The sequence below is a fragment of the Globicephala melas genome, chromosome 3, assembly GCF_963455315.2.
Source record: "Globicephala melas chromosome 3, mGloMel1.2, whole genome shotgun sequence".
Taxonomy (NCBI): Eukaryota; Metazoa; Chordata; class Mammalia; order Artiodactyla; family Delphinidae; genus Globicephala; species Globicephala melas.
In genome coordinates this window covers 147,178,797-147,201,399 of record NC_083316.1, presented here as the reverse complement: position 1 = coordinate 147,201,399, position 22,603 = coordinate 147,178,797, and the positions used below count along the sequence as shown (strand labels likewise).

At 49.6% G+C, this 22,603-nt stretch overlaps 1 protein-coding gene across 1 annotated transcript in view; it reads right to left on the bottom strand.

Moving 5' to 3' along the window:
* Positions 1 to 8,909: 8,909 nt before the first annotated feature.
* The window catches only part of NEURL1B (neuralized E3 ubiquitin protein ligase 1B), a 43,348-nt gene continuing 29,654 nt past the window's right edge, over positions 8,910 to 22,603 (bottom strand). Inside the window, exons 3-5 of the mRNA XM_030829922.2 lie at positions 16,350 to 17,069; positions 14,129 to 14,254; positions 8,910 to 13,758 (exon numbers count right to left, since the gene is read on the bottom strand). Coding sequence (XP_030685782.1) covers positions 13,514 to 13,758; positions 14,129 to 14,254; positions 16,350 to 17,069 — 1,091 coding nt within the window. The 3' untranslated portion in view covers positions 8,910 to 13,513. The remainder of the gene's footprint in view (positions 13,759 to 14,128; positions 14,255 to 16,349; positions 17,070 to 22,603) is intronic.

The following is a 22,603-nucleotide window of genomic DNA, read 5'->3' as shown; positions in this document are numbered from 1 at the left end:
CACCAGGGAAGCCCCAAGGATCATCGTGTTTTCATTGTCATTTGCCTCTAGGTATTTTTTGATTTCCTCTTTGATTTCTTCCTCAAGTGATCTCTTGGTTATTTAGTAATGTATTGTTTAGCCTCCATGTGTTTGTGTTTTTTATGTTTTTTTCCCTGTAATTCATTTCTAGTCTCATAGCATTGTTGTCAGAAAAGATGCTTGATATGATTTCAATTTTCTTAAATTTACTGAGGCTTGATTTGTGACCCAAGATGTGATCTATCCTGGAGAATGTTCTGTGTGCGCACTTGAGGAGAAAGTGTAATCTGCTGTTTTTGGATGGAATGTCCTATAAAAAGCAATTAAATCTATCTGGTCTATTGTGTCATTTAAAGCTTGTGTTTCCTTAGTAATTTTCTGTTTGGATGATCTTTCCATTGGTGTAAGTGAGGTGTTAAAGTCCCCCAGTATTATTGTGTTACTGTTGATTTCCTCATTTATAGCTGTTAGCAGTTGCCTTATGTATTGAGGTGCTCCTATGTTGGGAGTATATATATTTATAATTGTTATATCTTCTTCTTGGATTGATCCCTTGATCATTATGTAGTGTCCTTCCTTGTCTCTTGTAACATTCTTTATTTTAAAGTCTATTTTATCTGATATGAGTATTGCTACTCCAGCTTTTTTTTGATTTCCTTTTGCATGGAATATCTTTTTGCATCCCCTCACTTTCAGTCTGTATGTGTGCCTAGGTCTGAAGTGGGTCTCTTGCAGACAGCATATATATGGGTCTTGTTTTTGTATCCATTCAGCGAGCCTGTGTCTTTTGGTCGGAGCACTTAATCCATTCACGTTTAAGGTAATTATCGATATGTATGTTCCTGTTACCATTTTCTTCGTTGTTTTGGGTTCGTTTTTGTAGGTCCTTTTCTTCTCTTGTGTTTCCCCCTTAGAGAAGTTCCTCTAGCATTTGTTGTAGAGTTGGTTTGGTGGTGCTGAATTCTCTTAGCTTTTGCTTGTCTGTAAAGCTTTTGATTTCTCCATCGAATCTGAATGAGATCCTTGCCGGGTAGAATAAGCTTGGTTGTAGGTTCTTCCCTTTCATCACTTTAAATATGTCATGCCACTCCCTTCTGGCTTGTAGAGTTTCTGCTGAGAAATCAGCTGTTAACTTTATGGGAGTTCCCTTGTATGTTATTTGTCATTTTTCCCTTGCTGCTTTCAATAATTTTTCTTTGTCTTTAATTTTTGCCAGTTTGATTACCATGTGTCTTGGTGTGTTTCTCCTTGGGTTTACCCTGCCTGGGACTCTCTGTGCTTACTGGACTTGGGTGGCTATTTCCTTTCCCATGTTAGGGAAGTTTTCGACTATAATCTCTTTAAATATTTTCTAGGGTCCTTTCTCTCTCTCTTCTCCTTCTGGAACCCCTATAATGCAAATGTTGTTGAGTTTAATGTTGTCCCAGAAGTCTCTTAGGCTGTCTTCATTTCTTTTCATTCTTTTTTCTTTATTCTGTTCCACAGCAGTAAATTCCACCATTCTGTCTTCTAGGTCACTTATCCATTTTTCTGCCTCAGTTATTCTGCTATTGATTCCTTCTAGTGTATTTTTCATTTCAGTTATTGTATTGTTCATCTTTGTTTGTTTGTTCTTTAATTCTTCTAGGTCTTTGTTAAACATTTCTTGCATCTTCTCGATCTTTGTCTCCATTCTTTTCCCAAGGTCCTGGATCATCTTCACTATCATTATTCTGAATTCTTTTTCTGGAAGGTTGCCTATCTCCACTTCATTTAGTTGTTTTTCTGGGGTTTTATCTTGTTCCTTCATCTAGTACATAGCCCTCTGCCTTTTCATCTTGTCTATCTTTCTGTGAATGTGGTTTTTGTTCCACAGGCTGCAGGACTGTAGTTCTTCTTGCTTCTGCTGTCTGCCCTTTGGTGGATGAGGCTATCTAAGAGGCTTGAGCAAGTTTACTGATGGGCTCCTTGTTTTATTTTAATGTGCCTGACATAGGGTTTCATATGTGGGTTAAACAGAGCCGGTCAGATCAGTGGCCTGAGGTGGGAACCAGAGTTAGGAACCACGTACCTTCCTCCCAGCATTGTGGGGTCTTGGGAAGGAACCTGTCCTGGGCCCAGCCCCAGTTCACCCTCACCGTGTCCCCCACCTCAGTGCCAGCCCAACCCCAGACTCAGATGTAACCTCAGCACAGCCTGTCACCCTAACATGCCCTCCTCAAGCTTACCCAGATCCGCAACGCCATTCGCAGGAGCCTGGCTTCCCAGGTCACCTGGTGACATCTGAGGATCTGCTGAGGGTGGGGTGTGGCAGGGCAGTAGATCCGTCAGCACTTGGACCGTGACTACCTGTCCAGTAGTTTCTTTCTGCTTTGGTTTTTGCCGCCTCTCACCAAAGCCACTAGAGGACGACAGTGCTCCATCTTCTAGAAAGAATCAGCCAATCTCCCCCAAGGAGGAGCCCAGAAGGCTCCCTTCTCTGGACCTCAGGACTTCTAGGGTTACTGCTTCATGGTGGGTATGGGGAAAACGTGGTCCCAAGGGGATGGAGCCCTCACCCAGCATCACATGGCTATCCTCTCTCCTGACCCCCTGCCCAGGCTACTCCACTGCCCTTGGCCCATTCTTCTGTCCCTTCTGGAGACTGGCCTGTGGGAGGAAGCCTGCCCAGGAGCCGCCAGCCAGGGGAGTCGTGGGAACCTCTGGAGGAAGAGAGGCTGGTTGTAGCAGAAGGAAGATGTCTCTGGGGACCTTTGCCCCACCCATCATGCTGTCCACAGCCTCTGTGCTCACGCTGCACTCTGCTGTAGACCATGCTTGGGCTGATCCTCTCTGCCGGCCAACCGCTGTCCATGCTCCGAAGCCCAGCTCTTGGGTGACCTCCCCAGGGAAGCCTTCCCCAGGACTGGCGCCCCCGAGAACAACCCTGGCTGAAACAACCCCGGGGGCGGGGAGGGGTCTAGACAGCAAGGCTGGGCTGGGAGGGACAGCTCCAGACAGCCTTGGAACCACCTGTTGGGGAACAGGGGCTTGAGGGAGACCTGAATTGCTCAGAATAATGGAGAAGATTCCTGTTTTTGTGGGGATGGGGATAACACTGGAAAAGGCAAATCAGCTAGCACTGGAAGCTTGGGTGTGGATGGGAAAAGCCAGAGCCATCTCCCTGGGCACCTCCCTGCATTTCTTTCCTGTGGTGGCTTTGGGTATCTTCTCCCAGACCCCCGTCCCCATCCCTCCCTGGTGGGGCAGGTTCCCCTAGGGGACGCCAAGGTGGGCGTGGGCCAGTGTCGAGGCTGCTGCGGGGATGACCAGGCTGCAGGCAGCTCTCCGCTCAGCTCAGCCGGGGAAGCCTGGCCCTTCCCACGCCCCTCCTGGAATGCAGGGCTGCTCCGGGGAGTTGATCGAAAGTGTGACTTCCCCTCCGGAGTCTGAGGTCAGTCAGCCTCCCAGGCCCGGGCCAGCATTCTTGACAGGGAGCCAAAACAAGCAAGGGGCGAGGGGCTGGGGCCAGCTCAGAGGCCTGGGAGCCCCTGCCATCTGATCGTCCCGCGCTTTCATTCCTTGTGGGTAGGAGGTGTGCTAATGCCAGATATTCCACACTTGGGGGAGGGAGATGTTGAAATCAAGGTTCTACTATTTGGGACACCTGTGCTGATCGCCTGTAGATGCTGCTAGCCGTGTCACAGGCCCACTCCTTGAGGTAGTACGGGGCCTGGAGGGAGGCCCAGGGGACTGTGGGGTGACAGAGGTGACCCCTGGCCCAGCTGGGACAGGGAGGAGCGGGATGAATGGGGGAGGTGGTGTAGCAGGCCTGCAGTACTGGTAAAAATGCTAACCACCTACTGAGCACTTCCTAAGTGCCAGCCACTTCCTGACACGGAGCGTCCTGAGCAGTCCACCACGGGGCTGACACCCTCTCACCTCAAAGATGCAGGAACTGAGACTCAGAGAGGGTCAGTAACTTGCCCCACAGCAGAGGCAGGCCTGGACCTCAGGCTTGTCTGTCTCCTGAGCCCGCGCTCTCATCCCCCTATGCTAGACTCCATCATAGTGGATACCCTGCTGGGAACTGACAAGCCGGAACGCAGCCTCCTCAGGACCTGGGGAGTGAGTGGTTCTACAGCCCCACCTAGAGGCAGGGAAGTGAGGTGCAGAGAGGGAGCCTCCCCATCGCAGCCACACAGACTTCGAGATGAACAGCACCCCAAGAAGGCACCTTGGGCAGACCAAGTGCCCCAGTTTGTTGGGGTCTAAGTGTGGATGTGAACTCTGGCCTGTCCGGCTGACTCCTGAGCAGTTCCTCCAGAGTCCTCAAAGGATGGCTGAAGCCTTTCCCTGGCATCGGGGAGAGGCAGGCGGGGAGTCTGAGGCTCTGAATTGCGAGAGGAAGGTTTAGACCTGGGCAGGTCATAGCCAGGAGGGGAGGGGGCTGAGGGAAGGGGACCAGCCTGCCCAAAGCACTCTGATGCAGCTGCCCCAGGGACTTCTGGAAGCTTCCCCTGGGTACATTTAACAGCCAAGGTTGGGGCTCTGTTCCCATAGCTGGATGCCTGGAAAGTTCATTTTCCACATCCCTGTGTGGGAGCCAAAACCAGCTTCCAAGAGCCAGGAGACTTGAGCCTGAAGGGAGAAGCAAAGATTCTCTGTCCCTGGAATTGGGCTAATAGACGTTATGTAAGTTGAGGACCTGGCTTGACAGCTTTTCTCTCCTTGCCCTTCTAGGTGCTGAGCCTGGTTCTCTCCCTTCCGCTTCTCTCCCCTTCCCTCCTCTCCCTCCCTTCCTTTTCTTTCTTCTCTTTCCTCTTCCTCCCCCTCCCCCTCCCCCTCCCTACAGTTTACTCACAGAGAAGCCATGATGCCGTGGAAGGAGCCAGACGTGGTTCACAACCTGGGCTCCACAGCTCACGAGCTGTGTGATTCAGGCAGGTCATTGCCCTCTCTGAGCCTCTCTTCCCTTACCTGTAAAATGGGACAATAATACCTACCTGAATGGCTGTTTGTAGGATCAATGAAAACACAAGTGAATATGTTCCAGGCCCATTTGCCCTTGAAAAATCACTGGGTTTAGATTCTGGGAAATAATTACAAAAAGAAAAAGAAGAAATCCTTTTGTCTTTGAGAGGCCACGCACAGTGGGATAAAGTTACTTAATTTCTCTGAGTCTTGGTTTTCTCTCCATAAATGGGAGTAATGATGGGATCTACCTCAAAGAGCTGTCATGAGGATCCAATGGATGTCCTTAGCACATAGTAAGTGGTCATTAAATGATTTGTTTATTATTATTATTACTATTAAGGATTGTTTGTCCTGCGGGAAGCCAGGAAATGAGGGAAAGAGAAGTCTTTATATATATATTTTGGCAAAACTCCTCTGAGGCTAGCTGCATCAGGGATGCTGAGGGTCAGGGCGTGGGCTTTGTACACTGAAGCTTTAGACAAGAATATGATGTGCCTGGGAGTATGGCCCAGGCATTGGTAAAAGCCTGAACATCCAGGAGAAAGAAGGATGCTTAAATTACATCACTAAATGATCAAGAGCTTTTACGCCTTGGATTTGATCTGTCCCAGCAGCCTCAGAACTACACTAGCCTGAACATGTCTGTTTTGGGGTCTGCCTTCCCGTTCCAGGTTGGTTGATTCTTGAGGGTAAAGGCCATGTCATACCTGATTTTGTATCAGGTGTGGGTGTGTGACGGAGATTGGTTCAGGGATTAAGCGTTTAGATTAAGTGCTGGGCAGACTCTGCCTCTGAGACCTCAGGGAAAGGGTGAAAATGTGCCTCTGAAAGATTTTGCCTCTTTACTCTGGAACAGGCACACCTGGGGTCTAATACTCCTTCTACCTTGGAGGGAGCCTGGTTTCCTCCCTGTAAAATGAGGAGACAAATATTGTGGTGAAGATTCATTGAGAGAATGTGTGAAAATCACGGTTTCTTCCGCTCGATAAATGCTGGTTCATTTCTCTTACCCCACTGTTTCCAAAATTGAATGTCACCTAGCTGGGCTGTTCTAACAAGCCAGGAGGAAGAGCCCTGGGCAGCAACTTCTCTTCTTCCTTCCCCCCACTCCTGATACTGCTGCAAGGCTCCACCCCAGAAATCTGGGCTCTAAAGCCTGGCCTGGAGGAAGCCCAACCAAACTGGTTAGCCTGGCCTGGTCTCCACTAGAAACTAGCAAGCCCTTATCTCCACCGTGACTAAATTTGGATCTCAAACGCAGACAGTCAGCCTGGGAATTCCTGCTGAATTCTAGCAAGGGCCAGCTGTGCCTGTCGGGTTTTGCAGAGCAGGGAGATCATTTTTCCAAATAAGAAGTTTAAATTAAAAGTAATAACTGGTCATTATAGAAAAATTGGAAAACATGGCAGAAAAAAAGTTACCAATAATGCCATCACCCAGACACAACCCCCATGGACATTTTGCTTCTATTCTGTTGGTCATTCCAATGCATGGTCAGGTTTTAGGGCTATTGGTTGTTGTTGGTGGTTTGTTTTGTTTGTTTGTTTGTTTTACATCCATCCAATCAAAGTGTATGTGCAGGGTTGTTTTTGAGTTGTTGTTGTTGCTTTTCAAATTTTTATTGGGGTATAGTTGATTTACAATGTTGTGTTAGTTTCAGGTATACAGGAAAGTGAGTCAGTTATACATATACATATATCTACTTTTTTTTTCTAAGATTCTTTTCCTATGTAGGCCATTACAGAGTACTGAGTAGAGTTCCTTGTGCTATACAGCAGGTTATTATTAGTTATCTATTTTATATATAGTAGTGTGTATATATGTCAGTCCCAATCTCCCAGTTTATCCCTCCCCCCGCTCCCTTATCCCTTGGTAACCATAGGCTTGTTTTCTACATCTGTGACTCTACTTCTGTTTTGTAAATAAGTTCATTTGTAGCCCCGTTTTTTAGACTCCACATGTAAGTGCTATCATATGATATTTGTCTTTCTGTGTCTGACTTACTTCATTCAGTATGACAATCTCCAGGTCCATCCATGTTGCTGCAAATGGCATTATTTTGCTCTTTTTTATTGCTGAGTAATATTTCATTGTATATATGTACCACATCTTCTTTATCCAATTCTCTGTTGATGGACTTTTAGGTTGCTTCCATGTCCTGGCTATTATAAATAGTGCTGCAATGAACATTGGGGTGCATGTACTTTTTGAATTACGGTTTTCTCTGGGTATGTGCCCAGTAGTGGGATTGCTGGGTCACATGGTAGTTCTATTTTTAATTTTTTAAGGAACCTCCATATTGTTCTCCTTAGTGGCTGCACCAATTTACATTCCCACCAACAGTGTGGGAGGGTTCCCTTTTCTCAATACCCTCTCCAGCATTTATTGCTTGTAGATTTTTTGATGATGGCCATTCTGACCGGTGTGAGGTGATATCTTATTGTAGTTTTGATTTGCATTTCTCTAATAATTACTGATGTTGAGTATCTTTTCATGTGCTTTTTGGCCACCTGTATGTCTTCTTTGTAGAAATGTCTATTTAGATCTTCCCCCATTTTTTGATTGGGTTATTTGTTTTTTGTATGTGCAGTTTTATATCTTGATTTTCACAGTATATTTTAATGTAAACATGTTCCTGTGTTATAAACTCTTTGCTGAGTGCCAGATGCTGTGCCTAGCACATCACCCGCATGGTCTCAATAATGCTCACATCCATCCTAAAACCAGGAGCTCGTATTATTCTTGCTTTGCAGATGAGGAAACTGAGGCACAAAGAGTTTAAGTGTCTGGCCCAATGTGGAGGTGAGCACCAGGCAGTCTGGTTTCACAGCCCATACTATTTCCCAGGGATATATCTGTATCATGTTTTATTCAACCTTTCTTAGACACCTGTTGTTCCTCCCTGCCCAGCTTTCCTTCAACATCGCTTCAATTTTCCCATGGGGTCTCTGATTCCCACCCCCCAACCCATAATTCAACAGGTGAGGCTATTGGGTGGAGGTGAGCGCATGTCCTGGGTCTGACCAATCAGAGCCCCGGATCTCCCCAGCTTCCATGATTGGCTAAGGAAGGGGCACGTGATCCAGTTTGGTCCACGCAGGGATTGCTCAAAGGCAGGATATAACCTGGACCTGCTGCCAGCTGTCTTGAGAACTTGTGTGGGAAGTGGGGACAAAAGAAGGCAGAGGCAGAGGGGGAAAGACCACATCCTCTTGCAGCTTTTCAGATTCCGGATCGAAATGCACCCGAAGTGAGTTCTTAGGTTTTGATACTGGACTTCTCAGTTACCTGAGCCTTTTAATTCTCCAAAGCCCGTTCAGTTGGGTTTCTGTCACTTGTAACCAAGAGCTCTTGGCAAGTACAGTTGGCCCTCCATATCCGCAGGTTCTGCATCTGTGGATTCAACCAGACTCAGATGGAAAATATTTGAAAAAAAATTCCAGAAAGTTCCAAAAAACAAAACTTGAATTTGCTGGGCTGGCAACTATTTACATAACATTTGCCTTGCATTAGGTATTCTAAGTATTCTAGAGATGATTTAAAGTATATGGGAGGATGTGCGTATGTTATATGCAAATACGACACCATCTTATATAAGGGATTTGGGCATCCGTGGATACTCCAAGGCAGGGTGGTCCTGGAGCCAATCCCCTGATGACAGAATGGTGGGGGACAACTATAAACCCTGGTTGTTGGTCATCAGGCTTGCTTCTAGTTTTTCATCATTATAAATAATGCTGCAATGAACATCTTTATATATAGAGCTTATCCTCAACAAGAATTATTTCCTGGGGATATTTTCTCAGGAGTTACTTGGCAAAAGGTTTGAATATTCTCAGGGTTCTATAGACATTTTGCAAATTGTCTCCTCAAGGCTGGCAATGATTTGTATCCCTCACCTCCACTCCCCAACTGTGTAGGCAACTGTGATTTTTAAAACTGAGTCCTGAAGAGACTTTCTTAACAAGCCAAAGTTGTATTTGTTTTTTTAAACAGGAAAATTATGTTAATATAAAACGGATAAAAACAGACAAAAATCAAAACACACAACACGCAAGAGCACAACACACAGGACCAGTGCAAACCCTTCCCCACCCATTCCCCCCAGGTTTTGAAACCTTTATTACAGATCTCCAAAGATTAGACTGTATTGGAGAGGTCACAGTATTGAATCAGAAAAAGAGACATTTTTTAAAAAGGTCTGTACACAGGTAGTGGGGTGGGGCGGGGGACGTACACTTCTTCACTCCAACATCAAATACACAATGCAGAAGGGTTTCAGTGATGAGCACAGATTTCTAGAACACTACCACGTATGCTAGTCCCCGGCCCACTTTTTAAAGTTGCTTTCAAAAAGGATTAAAAGTGCACAGACACTTTCATAAGGCACAGACAAATTGTTGTACAAGTCATCTCACTAGGGACTTGAGAAAGACGGTGAGAAAATTAAATACCGAGAGATGCCGGGAGGACACGTGTTCCTGAGCCGGAGTCCTTCTGCCAGAACCGGGTCAGAGACAGGATTGAGCAGCGGAAGGTGACTGCCTCTCATTCGCCAAGAGTTTGCACAACCCTATTCTGGAACTGACTGGGGGTTCTCTGTCGACTTGGGGATTGATTGCCAGTCACCGGTCCCAAGGCCTGAAAGTAGCAGGTAGCTACCTCCCTGTGTCTCCCTGGCAAGACCTGAAGGCGATTATCGGTCGGTGGGGCTCTTGAGGGTTCTGTCCAAGGCCATTTCGGCAGCAACTCAGTGACTACGAGATGCCCGGCATTCCTAATTCAGAGGAGGCTTTCTGAAGTGTGCAGGGGGCTCTGGGTCTGGAAAGCAGTTGTGTACTCACTAAGATAGACCCCCGAGGCAACAGAATGGCCAGGAAAGCCCATGGACTCTGCCCCAAATGTCTCATAATGTCACTCCCTCTGACATCAGAGCTGGGGTCCTATCCGCTCAGCTCCGTCCTCCCAGCACCCCACGCCTGGTGGGCACTCAGCAAATGTCTGTTGAATGACTTTGTGTGCATGTATACACGGTGTTTTACCAAACCCTGAAGACTCATAACCTGATTTCTGATTTACTCAGTAAATCTTTAATGAGTACCTACTAAGTGCTACCACAGGACCCAGCACTAGATGGGTCCAATACAAGTTTACAAATCTGCCCACCTCCTGCTCTGGACTGCGAGCTCCCTGCAGGCCTTGTCTTTAGACCCGGTTCCCATCCCTTTGTCCAGAACACAGGCCACGCTGACCAGTGGTTGTCGGATGACTGAAAAAGCATTGCTGTACTTAGGGGAGCAGCTGCCCTGGGTAGCTAAATCCTAGAAGACTCCCAGTTCTGAGAATGGGCTAGAAAAAGGAGTTTGTCTTGACTTGGAAACAGCTCAATTTCTCTGGCGGTTCAGAATGAACAGGCACCAGACCACAACAATGGGGGTATCCTCTGGTCTTCCTGTCCTTGCGCTGGGGGCCCTACTTAGGGGGGTGGTGGTCATGAGGCCCAGGAAGGTGGTGGGACAAGTGTCTCCCCTGATGGGCACCCCCACGTAACAGGAGGAGGCCCTTGGGTTGGACCCAAGCTCACACGTGGCTCAGCTCTGCCGGGAGAAGGTGGACAGTAGGCAGATAAGCCTGAAAGGAAGGACACTTGTGCTCCCAGGGTTCCGGGCAGCACAGGGGCCGCAGTCTGGGGCTGGAACCCTCACACAGGGGCGGGTGCCCAGCTCTCTCCAGGTGCTTCCCAGGTGAGCTTCAAGGAAGAAAACTCAAGCAGTCTCGAGCTTTCTGGGCTCAGGGCCAAGCAGCGGAGAGCGTGGGTTTTGGCATCACGCGCTCCTGGGTTTGAAGCCCAGTCCTGTCACCTCCTGCTTCACTTCCAGCACCTTAGTTCTCTTACCTGCCAACTGGGGATAATATCGTATTTCACTGATTCTAGGAGCACAGCTTCTCCACTTATGTCGGAGTAAAATGAATCGAATAGCTGTGGCACCTTACAGTTGAAATCGGCAGTGTTTTTCCCTTAGTGGTACATAGAATGGTGTGTTTTGTCATCAGTGGTGTCTTTGATACGACTCAATATGGTACTAAGACCTCCCTCACAGGACTGACATGGGGATGCACCTCTCCAGCCCAGTGCCAGGCACACAGTGATGCCAAATAAAGGAGAGGGGTTCCCTTCCCTCTTCCTCCTGCCCCCTCTCCAGACGGAACCTAGAGGGCGGTGTGGGCAGCTCCTCTGCAGCGCTGAAGAAATCTGTTTCGAGCACCAGGAAATGTCTGGTTTTTAGGAGATAAACACACCCTTAATTCCTCTTGGAAACAGGGAGGCTATTTATAGCAGCTGCAGAGCATGTTAAACAGGCCACCAGCTCCCTTCTTCCCAGGTAACAGGTCACCAGGCACATGGCCTGGTCCACCCTGGGTCCAGGCCCTCGATCCCTGGATTCCTGGCAGTGGTTGCACTGACCCTGGCTGGAACCCGAGGGGACAAGAGAGAGGAGCTGGCCCCCCAGGCCGCCGAGACCACCGGGGCTTGCGACTATGGCTCAATCCAGTCAGTGGAGCTGCTGCCTGGAGAACCACGGTCCTGTGGGTGGCTAGCCCTCTCACAGGGGGCCTGTGCGTGGCCTTGCCCACACCCAGCACGCGGGGAAAACAGAAGGCTCCAGCGGACCAACTTCAGCTGGGTGCCGCGCGCCGCCTAGGTGTGCAAACGCTTATCTTGGCAAATGCTGGGGTGCCAGTCACTCCCCTAAAGATTCTGCTGCAAAATTAAAACCTGGGCATGTTTCCCAAGTTCATAAGGGAAAAAGAACTAATCAGGGATCCTTGAAGGGGCAAGAGTAGGGCTTCTGAAGTTGAGATCAGGTCGGAATACCAGGCAGAGGAGAAGCAGATGGTCTAAGACCTGGAGCATCACAAGGGCACGGACTGACTGGCCTTATGGGCCTTGATCTGACGAGGGGGACCCCAGACACGCAACCAACACTTGTTACGTGAAGGCAAAAACTCTGAAGGTCCTCCCTTCCCCGCTTCCCTCAACAGAGGAACAGATTAGGAATTGGACTAAAAACAATACCTGCTCTTTGCAAGGTGTCTTGGGCCTTTTAAAATGTGCCAGTCCTGCCAAGAGCTCTGGAGTGGGCAGGTACCAGGCTTCCTCTTGGACAGATCGGGAACTGAGAAACAGAGAGGCCCAGGGACCTCCCTAAAGGTACAGCACAAGACAGGGCAGAGGTGGGGCCCAGAAGGGAATTGCAGGCCTCCCAGCCCATCAGCTCAGGTGTGGTCCGGGAGTCTGCAGAGATGGGCCCAGGCAGGGGGGAGGGGGTTGGGGCAGGGCCAGGGTCCCAGGAAATGCCCAGCAAATAACCCTGGGGAGGGGGATAGTCCCAGTGTCAGCATTTTCAGCGAGTGTCTCAGTTCCTAGTTAACATCCTAATGATCAGTTAACATCTTCCGGTTGCAAAGCCCTGCTTCCTTCCCCTACTTGGCCAGCAGGTCATCCTGGTGATGCCCACAGCCGTTGGCAAATGCCAGGCCCCGGATTTCAGCAGGAAATGTGGAGAGCTTCGGAGTGACCCTTTCCAACCCCAGGTGGCTCACCGGCATCTAGGATTCTTCCCCCCGCCCCCCCCAGGAAAAGGGAACCTGTTGCTTGTCTTCTCCTTGGAGACGGTGAGGATGCTATAGACTAAAAGCAGGTAGGGATGGAGTCAAGGGGTGGTGTGCTTGTAATCAGGCTGTCTGGGGCTGAAGGGGTGACAAGGCTTCTGGAGAAGACACTGCCCAGAGCTCTGGCCCCAGCACCCAGTCAAAACTCCTCTCCAAGACTGAGTTAGAAACTGAAAAAGCAAATTGTTCTCTTATGTTCTCCGCCCAACTACTCCCCGAGGAGTTGCCGCTTCGGAGCTGTAAACAGGGAGCTATTTTTTCCTCGCCTTAGAAAATCTGAGTGTCCCTTTTCTATACCACCTGAGGGAGTTCTGTTTAGGTGCAGGCTTTGTACATTCAAAACCAGCTGACGTCACAGCCCTGTAAAGTGAACAACTTCTAGTCACGCTACCGTCTGGGCTCCGGATTGCACATTCCTTAGTGTTAAATAACCTCCTAGAGCCAGGATCCCTGGAAAAATACCTACACGTTCTCTCTAGGTCATTCTCACACACTCGCCCTCTCTGGACTGTCTCCCTCCCCTCCCCCTCTCTCACACACACACTCAACCCAACCCCAGCAAAAGGCATTGCACAGAGGACGCCATTTCTCAGCTGAGAGGTCACCGGGGGACAGGGCAGTCTGCCAGGCAGTTCCTGAGCTCGCTCTTGGGACGGCCTTTTGGGGGCAAAGCACTTTCGAGCCAGAGGCAACCCTCACTTGGACTGAGACCCCCGGGGGCCTCGTGTCCACGACTGTCACGCCTTGCCCACCCCTGGAGAGTGGCAGGCAAGATAGCTGCTGCCCTTGGACTCCCCGGCGGCCATGGTGGTTGCCCGGCCCGGGGTGGGGGTGGGCTTCAGAAAGGTGACCTTGCTCTGGTCAAGGCCGTCGGCGGGCCAGGCTACGGCCTGTAGATCTTAATGACGTCCTTGATGGGCCGCCGGCAGATGGGGCAGCAGGCCCGGGCCTGCCTCTTGAGCCGCAGGCCGCAGCCGTGGCACAGGCACATGTGTCCACACGTGTAGATGACCGTGTCCACCTCGCCATCGAAGCACACCGCGCACTCGCTGTTCTTGCTGCCCACCAGCTCCGGTGGGGAGAACACGGGGGACACTGGTGGGCTCAGTGGGGAGCTGGGGGCCGTCACTGCAGAAAGGGAGAACAGGCAGACCTTAATCCGTGGTTCTCAGGTGGGCTCTGCTGGGGCAATCCCAAGAAGGCAGGGCTTCTATGGCAGAATCCATGGGGGGACAACTTGGGGAGACACCAGTTTTGGTTATTCTCCTGGGTTTTGCCCCCTTTCCTAGGCTCCTACCCCCAAGCATCAAGCACCATTATCAGCCTCTGGGATGCCACATCCAGATGTTTCTCCTCCCTACAGCTGAAGAAGGAAAGGATGCGGGGGAAAGGCAGCCACCTTGTTTAGCCCCAGGAAGGGCTGGTACAGCCACCAGGGCGAGCCCCTGTCTCCCTGCACCCTCCACTCCCCCATCCCTGAAGGTCTGCCCTTCCTTACCCAGGGATGATTCAGATGCCGAGGAGGACTGGTTGACACTGAAGGCCATGTCGGAATCGCTATCGTCCTGGGAGCCGCTGAGGGATCCTGACGGGGACGTGGTTGCTGGGCTGGACTGCAGGGTGCCTGAGACCAAAGAGACTCCATCAGGGGCAGTGGGAGGTGGGCTCTGCTCTGCTAGTCCCTGGCTCTCCACTGCTTTGCACCTTCACTTCCTCATGTATCTAATGGGAGGACAAGAGCTACCTCACAGGGTTCTGCTAAGAACGGATGGAATCGTTCATGTGTGATAGACATCTGGTCTTTGCCGCCTAGCCTCCATTCTTGTTTATTTCAGAAACAGCACTGGAATTTTGTTTGAGGCACTACTTCACCCTCACACACACGATCTAGGCCAGGCCAATAAGAACTTCCACCCTTGGTCTCAGTGGTGGTTCAAGCAAGGCCTGCAAGGCCAAATTCTGTGACTTTTACTAGAACTACTAGGAAAGAAGGGGCCCATTCCATGGGGAGATGAGCCTGGTGCTGTAGGGCCTGCCTGAGAGTCAAGCCAACACAGAGGAAAGTACAGCTTTCAGGTGGAATCCTGAGGACATCCTTTCAACACCTAGATCCAGCTGTTCCTGAATCCATCCAATATACTCCCAGACTTCTGAGGCATGTGTATACCCCCCAAATTCCTTTTTTGCTTAGGGCACTGTGAGTGGGGTTTCGTTACTTGCAACTACAAGACTCCCAACTAGTGTTCAACATGGATGGGTCTTCTTCCCTGAACTCACTGTTGGTTCAGATAATGATGGGTTATCTCTGATGTGAAGAGACATGCCCCTTCCCTTACCCTACTTGAGGATGGATGGACAGATTACAGAACCAGGGTTGCTGTCAGACGGGGATCAGGAGGGCAAGTCCCTGGCCTCTAAAAGCAGTCACTTCCTTTCTAGCTTCTCCTGCCTTCTCTTCCTGACCACTCAAAGGCTCATCGTGGTTCTTCTGGAGGTGCTGGGGAGGGGGAGAGAATGACTCTAGGCTTAGTTCTTGCAAAGTCCCAGTGGGAACTTGGGCAACTCATCTCAGGCTGAAATGATGACTATTGTCTGATGGTCCCTTAAAAAAAAAACAACAACAACAAACCCAAACCAACCAAATTACAACCACCACTACCCTGTTCCTCCTCTGTCCTCAAACAGCAACAGTCACTGTCGTTACTATTGCTACTTATTAAACATGCTGCATGTGGCAGGCACCTGCTTAAAAGCATTATATGCACCTCATCATTTCATCCTCACAACAACCCCACGATGCACGTCATCACTCCCTTTCTACACTGAAGGGAACTGAGGCTCAGGGATTCTCTGATTTGCCCAGCATCTTCATGGCTGACCAGCCACGTGACTGGGAGTTATTTAATCTCCCTGTGCTTCAATTTTCAGGAGGATAAAACTGAATGAGGTGACATATGAAATGTTCATCGTTTCTGTTATCGTTTGGACTTTACTTTTTGAAACACGAAAAGGGAGCTGTGCTCTCTGGGAACCTTCCCTGATCACCAGCCCCGCTCCACCAAGCTGGCAAGAAGAGAAGCCCCTCTGCTGTAGCAAACACCACACCGTGCAAATCTCCATTTGGGTGTCTGTGAGGACGTGAGGGCGCTCCATGGTCTGTGTCCTCTCCTCTGCCGTGCCCCATCCCACGAGCTCAGGGCCTGGCCCACAGCTGGAGGAGGGTGCTGCGTGTCTATTTGTGGCATGAATGAAGGCAAGACTCAATCTCAAAACGGGGTGGTTCAAGCCTGCGTTCCACTTTCTGTGGACGGTGTTATTCTCATTTTCCTCTTTTAAATGTAGTTGTATTTTCTTTTTCTCCTACACTTAATATACATTACATACGTAAAAATATTTATAATAAATCATAATAATGGAAATAAAAATTGCACCGACAATTTCCCTGTCAGGCTCTGACACCAGCGGGTACCTGGGTTGGTGTGGACAAAGTGTAGTCCAGGGAGCTGCGACAAAGGCATCCCCGGGGCACTGGTTAGAAATGCATCTTCTCAGGACCCACCCCCACTGAATGGGAAACTCTAGGTGGAGGCCAGGCGGTTCTGATGCGCGCTCAAGTTTAGGGGACCACCGGCTGGGCTTCAGCAGTGGCTCCGGCTACCTGTCCAGTGGTGCCAGGATTCCCGAGGTGAGCCCCGCAAAAGCGCGGTCGGGGGACTCACCGAGGAGGCGCAGCTGGCCTGCGGCGCCGCCGCTCACGGCGAAGAAGGCCCAGAGCGCCTGCGTGGTGTCGACGCACAGCAGGCGGTCGCGCGGGCGCCCATTGACGCCCAGGAGCACGTCGCCGCCGGGCCGCAGAGTGAAGCTGAGCGCGTCGCCTCCGCTTGGCACGGGCCCGGCGCGCGCCACCACCCAGTACTCTTTGCGGTCGAGCAGCGCGTAGGGGTCGGTGGGCAGCTCGGCGGCCCGGAGCCCGCCCGGGTCGCATGACGTGATGCCGAAGGCCAGCGCACCGGGCGCCGCCAGCCCCGGGCGGCCCACCTCCACGAAGAGGCTCTCCCCGGGCCGCAGCGGGCGCTCGGAGAAGACAAGCGTGCGACCGCCGTCGGGCCGCGGCGCGCAGGCCACCTTGCGGTCGAGCGACAGGCTCACGTCGGGCCCGCGCGTCGCGTGGAAGCGCAGGTCGGCTTCTAGCAGCGCCGGCGACGACGAGGGCCGCGGGCGTTCGCGGGGCCCGCACGGGATGGCGGCGGCCGCGTGGTCGGCGAGCGGCGGGCCCGGGGCGCGGCCCAGCGCCAGGTGGCCCAGCTTGGCCACCACCTGGTTGTTCTCCAGCTCGTTGTTGTCGAAGTTAGCCGCGTCGTGGCTGCTGGGCGGCAGGCAGGCGCTGAAGCGGGCCTGGCCGAGGCGCGCGGGCGTCAGCGTGTCGGCGAACCCGCTCTCTGCGCGGGGAGGGCAGAAGAAGGGCAGTGAGGGCGCAGCCGGCCAGGAGCCCCCGCCTTGCCCTCCCCACGCCCCCACCCCCACCTGAGCCCTCCCTTTCTTTTTCTGATTCCTTCGTGAGGTTATTTAAGATCCTCAGGTGCACAGAATTGGATTAAGCATCATCCCGAGTGCACTTGACTATTCTTATCTTTGGGACGGGCAGATGAGGCCCTTCCTCCCTTTTTCCTCCCTCCTTCTCGTACTCCCATCCCTCCATCCTTTCCTTTCCCTCTTTTCTGTCTTCTCGTCTCCCTTTTTTTCTTTCCCCCTTCTTCCTTCCTCCCACCCCCCTCAGAGGTTTTCATACTTTTGAAGATTTTTTTTTCTTTTAATTGGTGTTAGTTTCTGCTTCATAATGAAGTGAATCAGCTACACATACACATATTTAAAGGGCATTTAAAAATCATTATTGTCTGCTTCCCCAACCAGAACATAAGCTTCAAGGGAAAGAGCAAACCCTTGGGTTTGTGGCCTTACTGTGTGACAGGTTATTTTAAGCTCCTTTTCACAGCTTCTCATTTAGTCCTCATACAACCTGTGAGGTGTGTACTGTTATCACCCACCATTTGGTAAAGAAGGGAGCTGAGGCACAAAGGGGCTAGGGAGCACGACCAAGGTTGCACAGCAATTAAGTGGCAAAGTCAGGACTCGAACCCGGGGCTGTCTGGTTCCATGCTGCTTCTGAAAGAAGGCGGGGCATGGGCCTGTCCTCACTGCTGTGTCTGCAGCAGGGAGCACAGTGCCTGGGTGCTACCCCACCTTTGAATGTGTAAGGTTTCTGCAAGAAATGGCCTCATTGTATAGGACAGGAAACTAAGGGGGCGTGTTTTAAAAGTCACAGTCATGAAAATATTTTTGAACAATTTTTAGTAACATGAAAAAATGCTCTTGATCTATATTAAGTAAAAAAGCAAATAAAAATAGTGTTTGTCGTCCAGCTCTTCATACTTTGGTATCAACAGATTACTTGTTGACTGTCCCTATCTAGAATGTGAGTCCCTGGAGGGCCGTGTCTGTGACAGTCTGTTCACCACCAAGTTTCAGGGCTTAGCAGAGTGCCTGGCAGATAGCCTTCATTATTATGTAGCTTACTGGATGAATAAATGAATGAGGTCTCTAGCAGAGACTGACTGCCTCTCTGAATAACAAAGATATCAGGGAAAGAAAGTATTTTGAAGTTGTTTTTGTGATCAAAATTTTCTTGTTAACCAAAGCAAGTAAAGGAAGCAAGAAAAAGTGTTACTCAGACTTTTTAAACCAAACCACTCTAGCTAAGATTTTGTTACCATTCTGTAATTTATGTCATGGGGAAAAAAATATTTCTTCCTCTTTAGTTTTCCAAATATAAAATTAAATCATAATAACAAACATGGTTTTGCAAAAAACATGCCCTAACCCCTGGTGAGAGCCTCATATGTTACTCCCCACCCCTGCTCCACACAGGGCAGTTTGCAAACTGGCCATCCAAGTTCTGATGCTGGCTCACAGACCTGTCTGGTTGGCCTACTGGTGTTTGGTTTTTTTTTTCTTTTCTTTAACTTTTTATTTAAAAAAAACCAAACATACAAATAGTATAATGAATGCTGTTTACCCAGATTCAACAATTACCATTCATGGCCAATCTTGTTTCACTGATGCCCCCATCAGTTCTCCCTCCTACATTATTTTGAAGCAAATCCTAGACATGCCATTTTATCTCAAAAAATTTCAGTATGTCTCTCTAAAATTTAAAGACTTCTTTATTGTGTGTGAGAATATGCTTTGTTCCCAGTTTCTTTGAATGAAGGTCCAAATAAAGCCCACTCATTGTCACTGGTCTCTTTTAAGCTATGGTTGCCTCTTCTTTTTTCCCCTTCCAGGGGTTTGTTGAATAAATCACCCCTTGGTCTTTCAAAATATTTTTTGAACTAGTGGCCAGTATTTAAGAGTCAGGAGATTCACTTTACACTGGATTTATAGCCTCTCTTGGAAAATCAGGTCTAGTGACACAGGACCTGAATTCTCGCCTGTCATCGATGGGTTACAGCTTGCCCTTTTGCAGAGGTGGTTTGCTCTCCTTCCCCATGGCCCTGAGCTGGCCCCTTCACCCATCTCAACTACTTGCTTGGGATCTGTGGACATTTGAGTTTGTCTTGCGTTAGTGGATGCTTCCCCATAACCTGAGGGAAGAAGCAGGATTTCAGTTTGGTCCTTTTAAAAAGTATGTATGTGTGCATGTGTCTGTATGTATCTGTCTATAATACTATATGTGCATAGGAAATCAAGTTCTAGAGAGACATACAACAAAATGTTAATGGTCATTATCTCTCAGGTGGGTGAGGTTATGAGGGATTTTCTTCAGATTTTTCTGTATTTTCCAACTTTTCTACAGTAAACATATACACTGCAAAGTTTTATCATCAAAAACCCCAATATTTTGAAAAATCAAGTTTTCAATTAATATGTAACAATGGGGGGGAAATGCCCGTGATATAATATTAAATGAACAGCTGAGGATACAAAACCGAATATATGATTTGATTCGAATTATGTGGGAAATGTATGCATGGGATACAGAGGAAAGATATAGGAAGGAAATACATAGAAATTTGAGGGCGGTTATCTCTGGGTGGAAATTTCCTTCTTTATGGTTTTCAGATTTTCTCATTTTTCGCTAATGAACATGCACTGATTTTGTAATCAGAAAAAAAACATGAATAAAAGTAGACTAAAACAAGCACTTTTTTTGAAAAGGCATTTTAGACAAGTGGGTGTTTCTGGGAGCCTCTTGGCGTAATGCATTTTCCCAGGGCTCGCTGCCCTACCACAGTCATCCTGTGAGGCCAAGCCTAAAGGCATTAGCCATGGCTTGCCGTGGGCCTCTGCTCTTGCCAACACACTCTGCTTCTGTCCCCCACCCCCAAAGCTCTTCCTCCTGGCCCCTAACAGCTCCACGTAAGAGCCTGTCCTTCAGTATAGCATCCTAATTGAGAGCATGGCTTGGAGATGGGTACACTTAGGTTCGAGTCTTGGCTTCAGCCCTTCTTGGCTATGTGACTTTAGGTAAGTCACTTTACCTCTTGAAGTCTCAGCTTCCTCAGCTTAAATATCATATATTAATGCATATATGTGGAACCTAGAAAAATGGTACAGATGAACCGGTTTGCAGGGCAGAAATTGAGACACAGCTGTAGAGAACAAACATATGGACACCAAGGGGGGGAAGGGGTGGGGGCGGGGGCGGTGGTGGTGGTGTGATGAATTGGGAGATTGGGATTGACATGTATACACTAACATGTATAAAATAGATACCTGCTGTATAAAAAAATAAAATAAATTGTTTTAAAAAAATGGAATAATGATGATACCTGCCCCCCACACTCCCACCCATGTTGTTATAGAGATTAAATTAGATGCTTTTATAAAGAGTCTAGCACAGGGGTCTCAACCCCTGGGCCACGGACCCGCTATCCGTCCCCATGGCCTGTTAGGAACCAGGCCGCACAGCAGGAGGTGAGCAGAGGGCAAGCGAGCGAAGCTTCATCTGTATTTACAGCCGCTCCCCATCGCTCACATTACCGCCTGAGCTCTGCCTCCCGTCAGATCAGCGGCGGCATTAGATTCTCATAGGAGCGCGAACCCTACTCTGAACTGCACACGCGAGGGATTTAGGTTGCACACTCCTTGTGAGAATCTAATGCCTGATGATCTGAGGTGGAGCCAAGGCGGTGACGCAAGTGCTGGGGAGCGGCTGCAAATACACATTATCATTAGCAGAGAGGTTTGACTGCACAGAGACCATAATCAATCAATGCACTTGAATCATCTGGAAACCATCCCCCCCCCACCCGGTCCGTGGAAAAATTGTCTTCCACGAAACCAGTCCCTGGTGTCAAAAAGGTTGGGGACCGGTGGTCTAGCACAGAGCATGGCACAAAGTGCTCAAAACATGGTAATTATCATTATTCCTTAAACATCTATTAACAAAATGTATAGAGCACTTGCCATGTGCCAAGCACTGTGCTGGGCACTGGCTGAAGAGGAGAACAAGCAGGCATGGCCTCTGGGTCCATGGAGCTCTCACTGCAGTGGGAGAGACAGATTTTAATGAAGCAACTGACAGAAAACTAACTCTTCTTCCAGACTGTGATGACTGCCACCAAGAGCTGCCGTCTCACGATGCTCTGAAAGACGGGCACATTCCAGTGGGGAACTCAGACTCCGAGAGGCAAGGTGAGTTACTCCAAGTCCCACAGCCAGGAAGTGATAGAACTGGGATTCTCTGTGTGTGTCAAAGGGGGACTTGGTCAGAAGTGGGGCCTGAGAGTGGGTCAGAACAGCCCAGTCTCTGATCACGGAGCTATGACACAAAGGCTGAGGGAGTGGTGGCTGGGAGGTGGAGAGTAAGCATTTCAGGCAGAGGGAACAGCATGTGTGAAGTCTCTGAGGCGGTGAAAGCTTGGTATGTTTTTGAGGCTGGTGTTACAGAGTATGTGACAGCACTTAACCTGGGACCTGGCACACAGTAGCCCCTTGGAAAAGCTTGGGTCTCCTTCCTTTATATAAGGAGCTTCGTCCCTATCAGGCATTGTCCCTGAGTGAGACAGGCCCAAGATAGCAGAGTGCTGGCCTAGGCCCGACCCTTCAGAATCCACCTCTCAAAGCTTCTCTATGGAGAATCAGCCAGCTGGCTACAGGCAGAAATCCAGCCACATCAAGAGGCCATCAAGGAAGCTTATCAGAACTTCCTGGCTCTAACCTGCGACTCGTCTCCAAATGCACTCCCTGTACCTGATGAAAGTATACACAACCATTTACTTGAGCACCTACCAGAAGCACCTCCATGCACTCATTACCCTTATCAATCCTTACCACTATCCCACGCGGCTCTGCAAAATGGGCACATTTCACAGTGGGAAAACACCGAAGCGTTGAGAGACGAAGTGAGTTATTCAAGGTCACACAGCCAGCGGTGACAGAAATGGGATTCCATCTCAGGCTACGCAACTCCAAAGCCGGGCTCCTTATGACAAGCAACGCTGCCTCCAAAATTCAGCTCTCCTTGTGCAACTCTTACAGCTGCCCAGCAATGGGGACCCAGCCTCAGGCCAAGCGGAGTTGTGGTCCCCAGGGACCTAATATCTCTGAGAGGAAGGGTCCAACAAGTACCCCCCTCCACCCCCCCACGATCACCCACCAAGCACCATCATGCAGCAGCAGTCCGAGGCCAGGCGCGCGGAGGCTGGAATGGCTGGGATGGGTGCCCTGACCTCCCACTCTCCCTGGGCCACCTCCAGGGCCTGCCTCTGGCCTGGGATGGAGCTCAGTTCTTCCCTTTCTTTCTCTTCCCTGGCTCTCTCAGGTCCACTATGTCTGGGCCTGGAGGTAAAGCAGAATTTATGCCCCAAGAGAAACCATCTGTGTGTGAAGATGACAATGAAGACTGGAAGAACTGGAGACAGAGGGGACCATCCATCAGTCACTTCGGTGTCTCAGAAGGACTGCTTTGCGC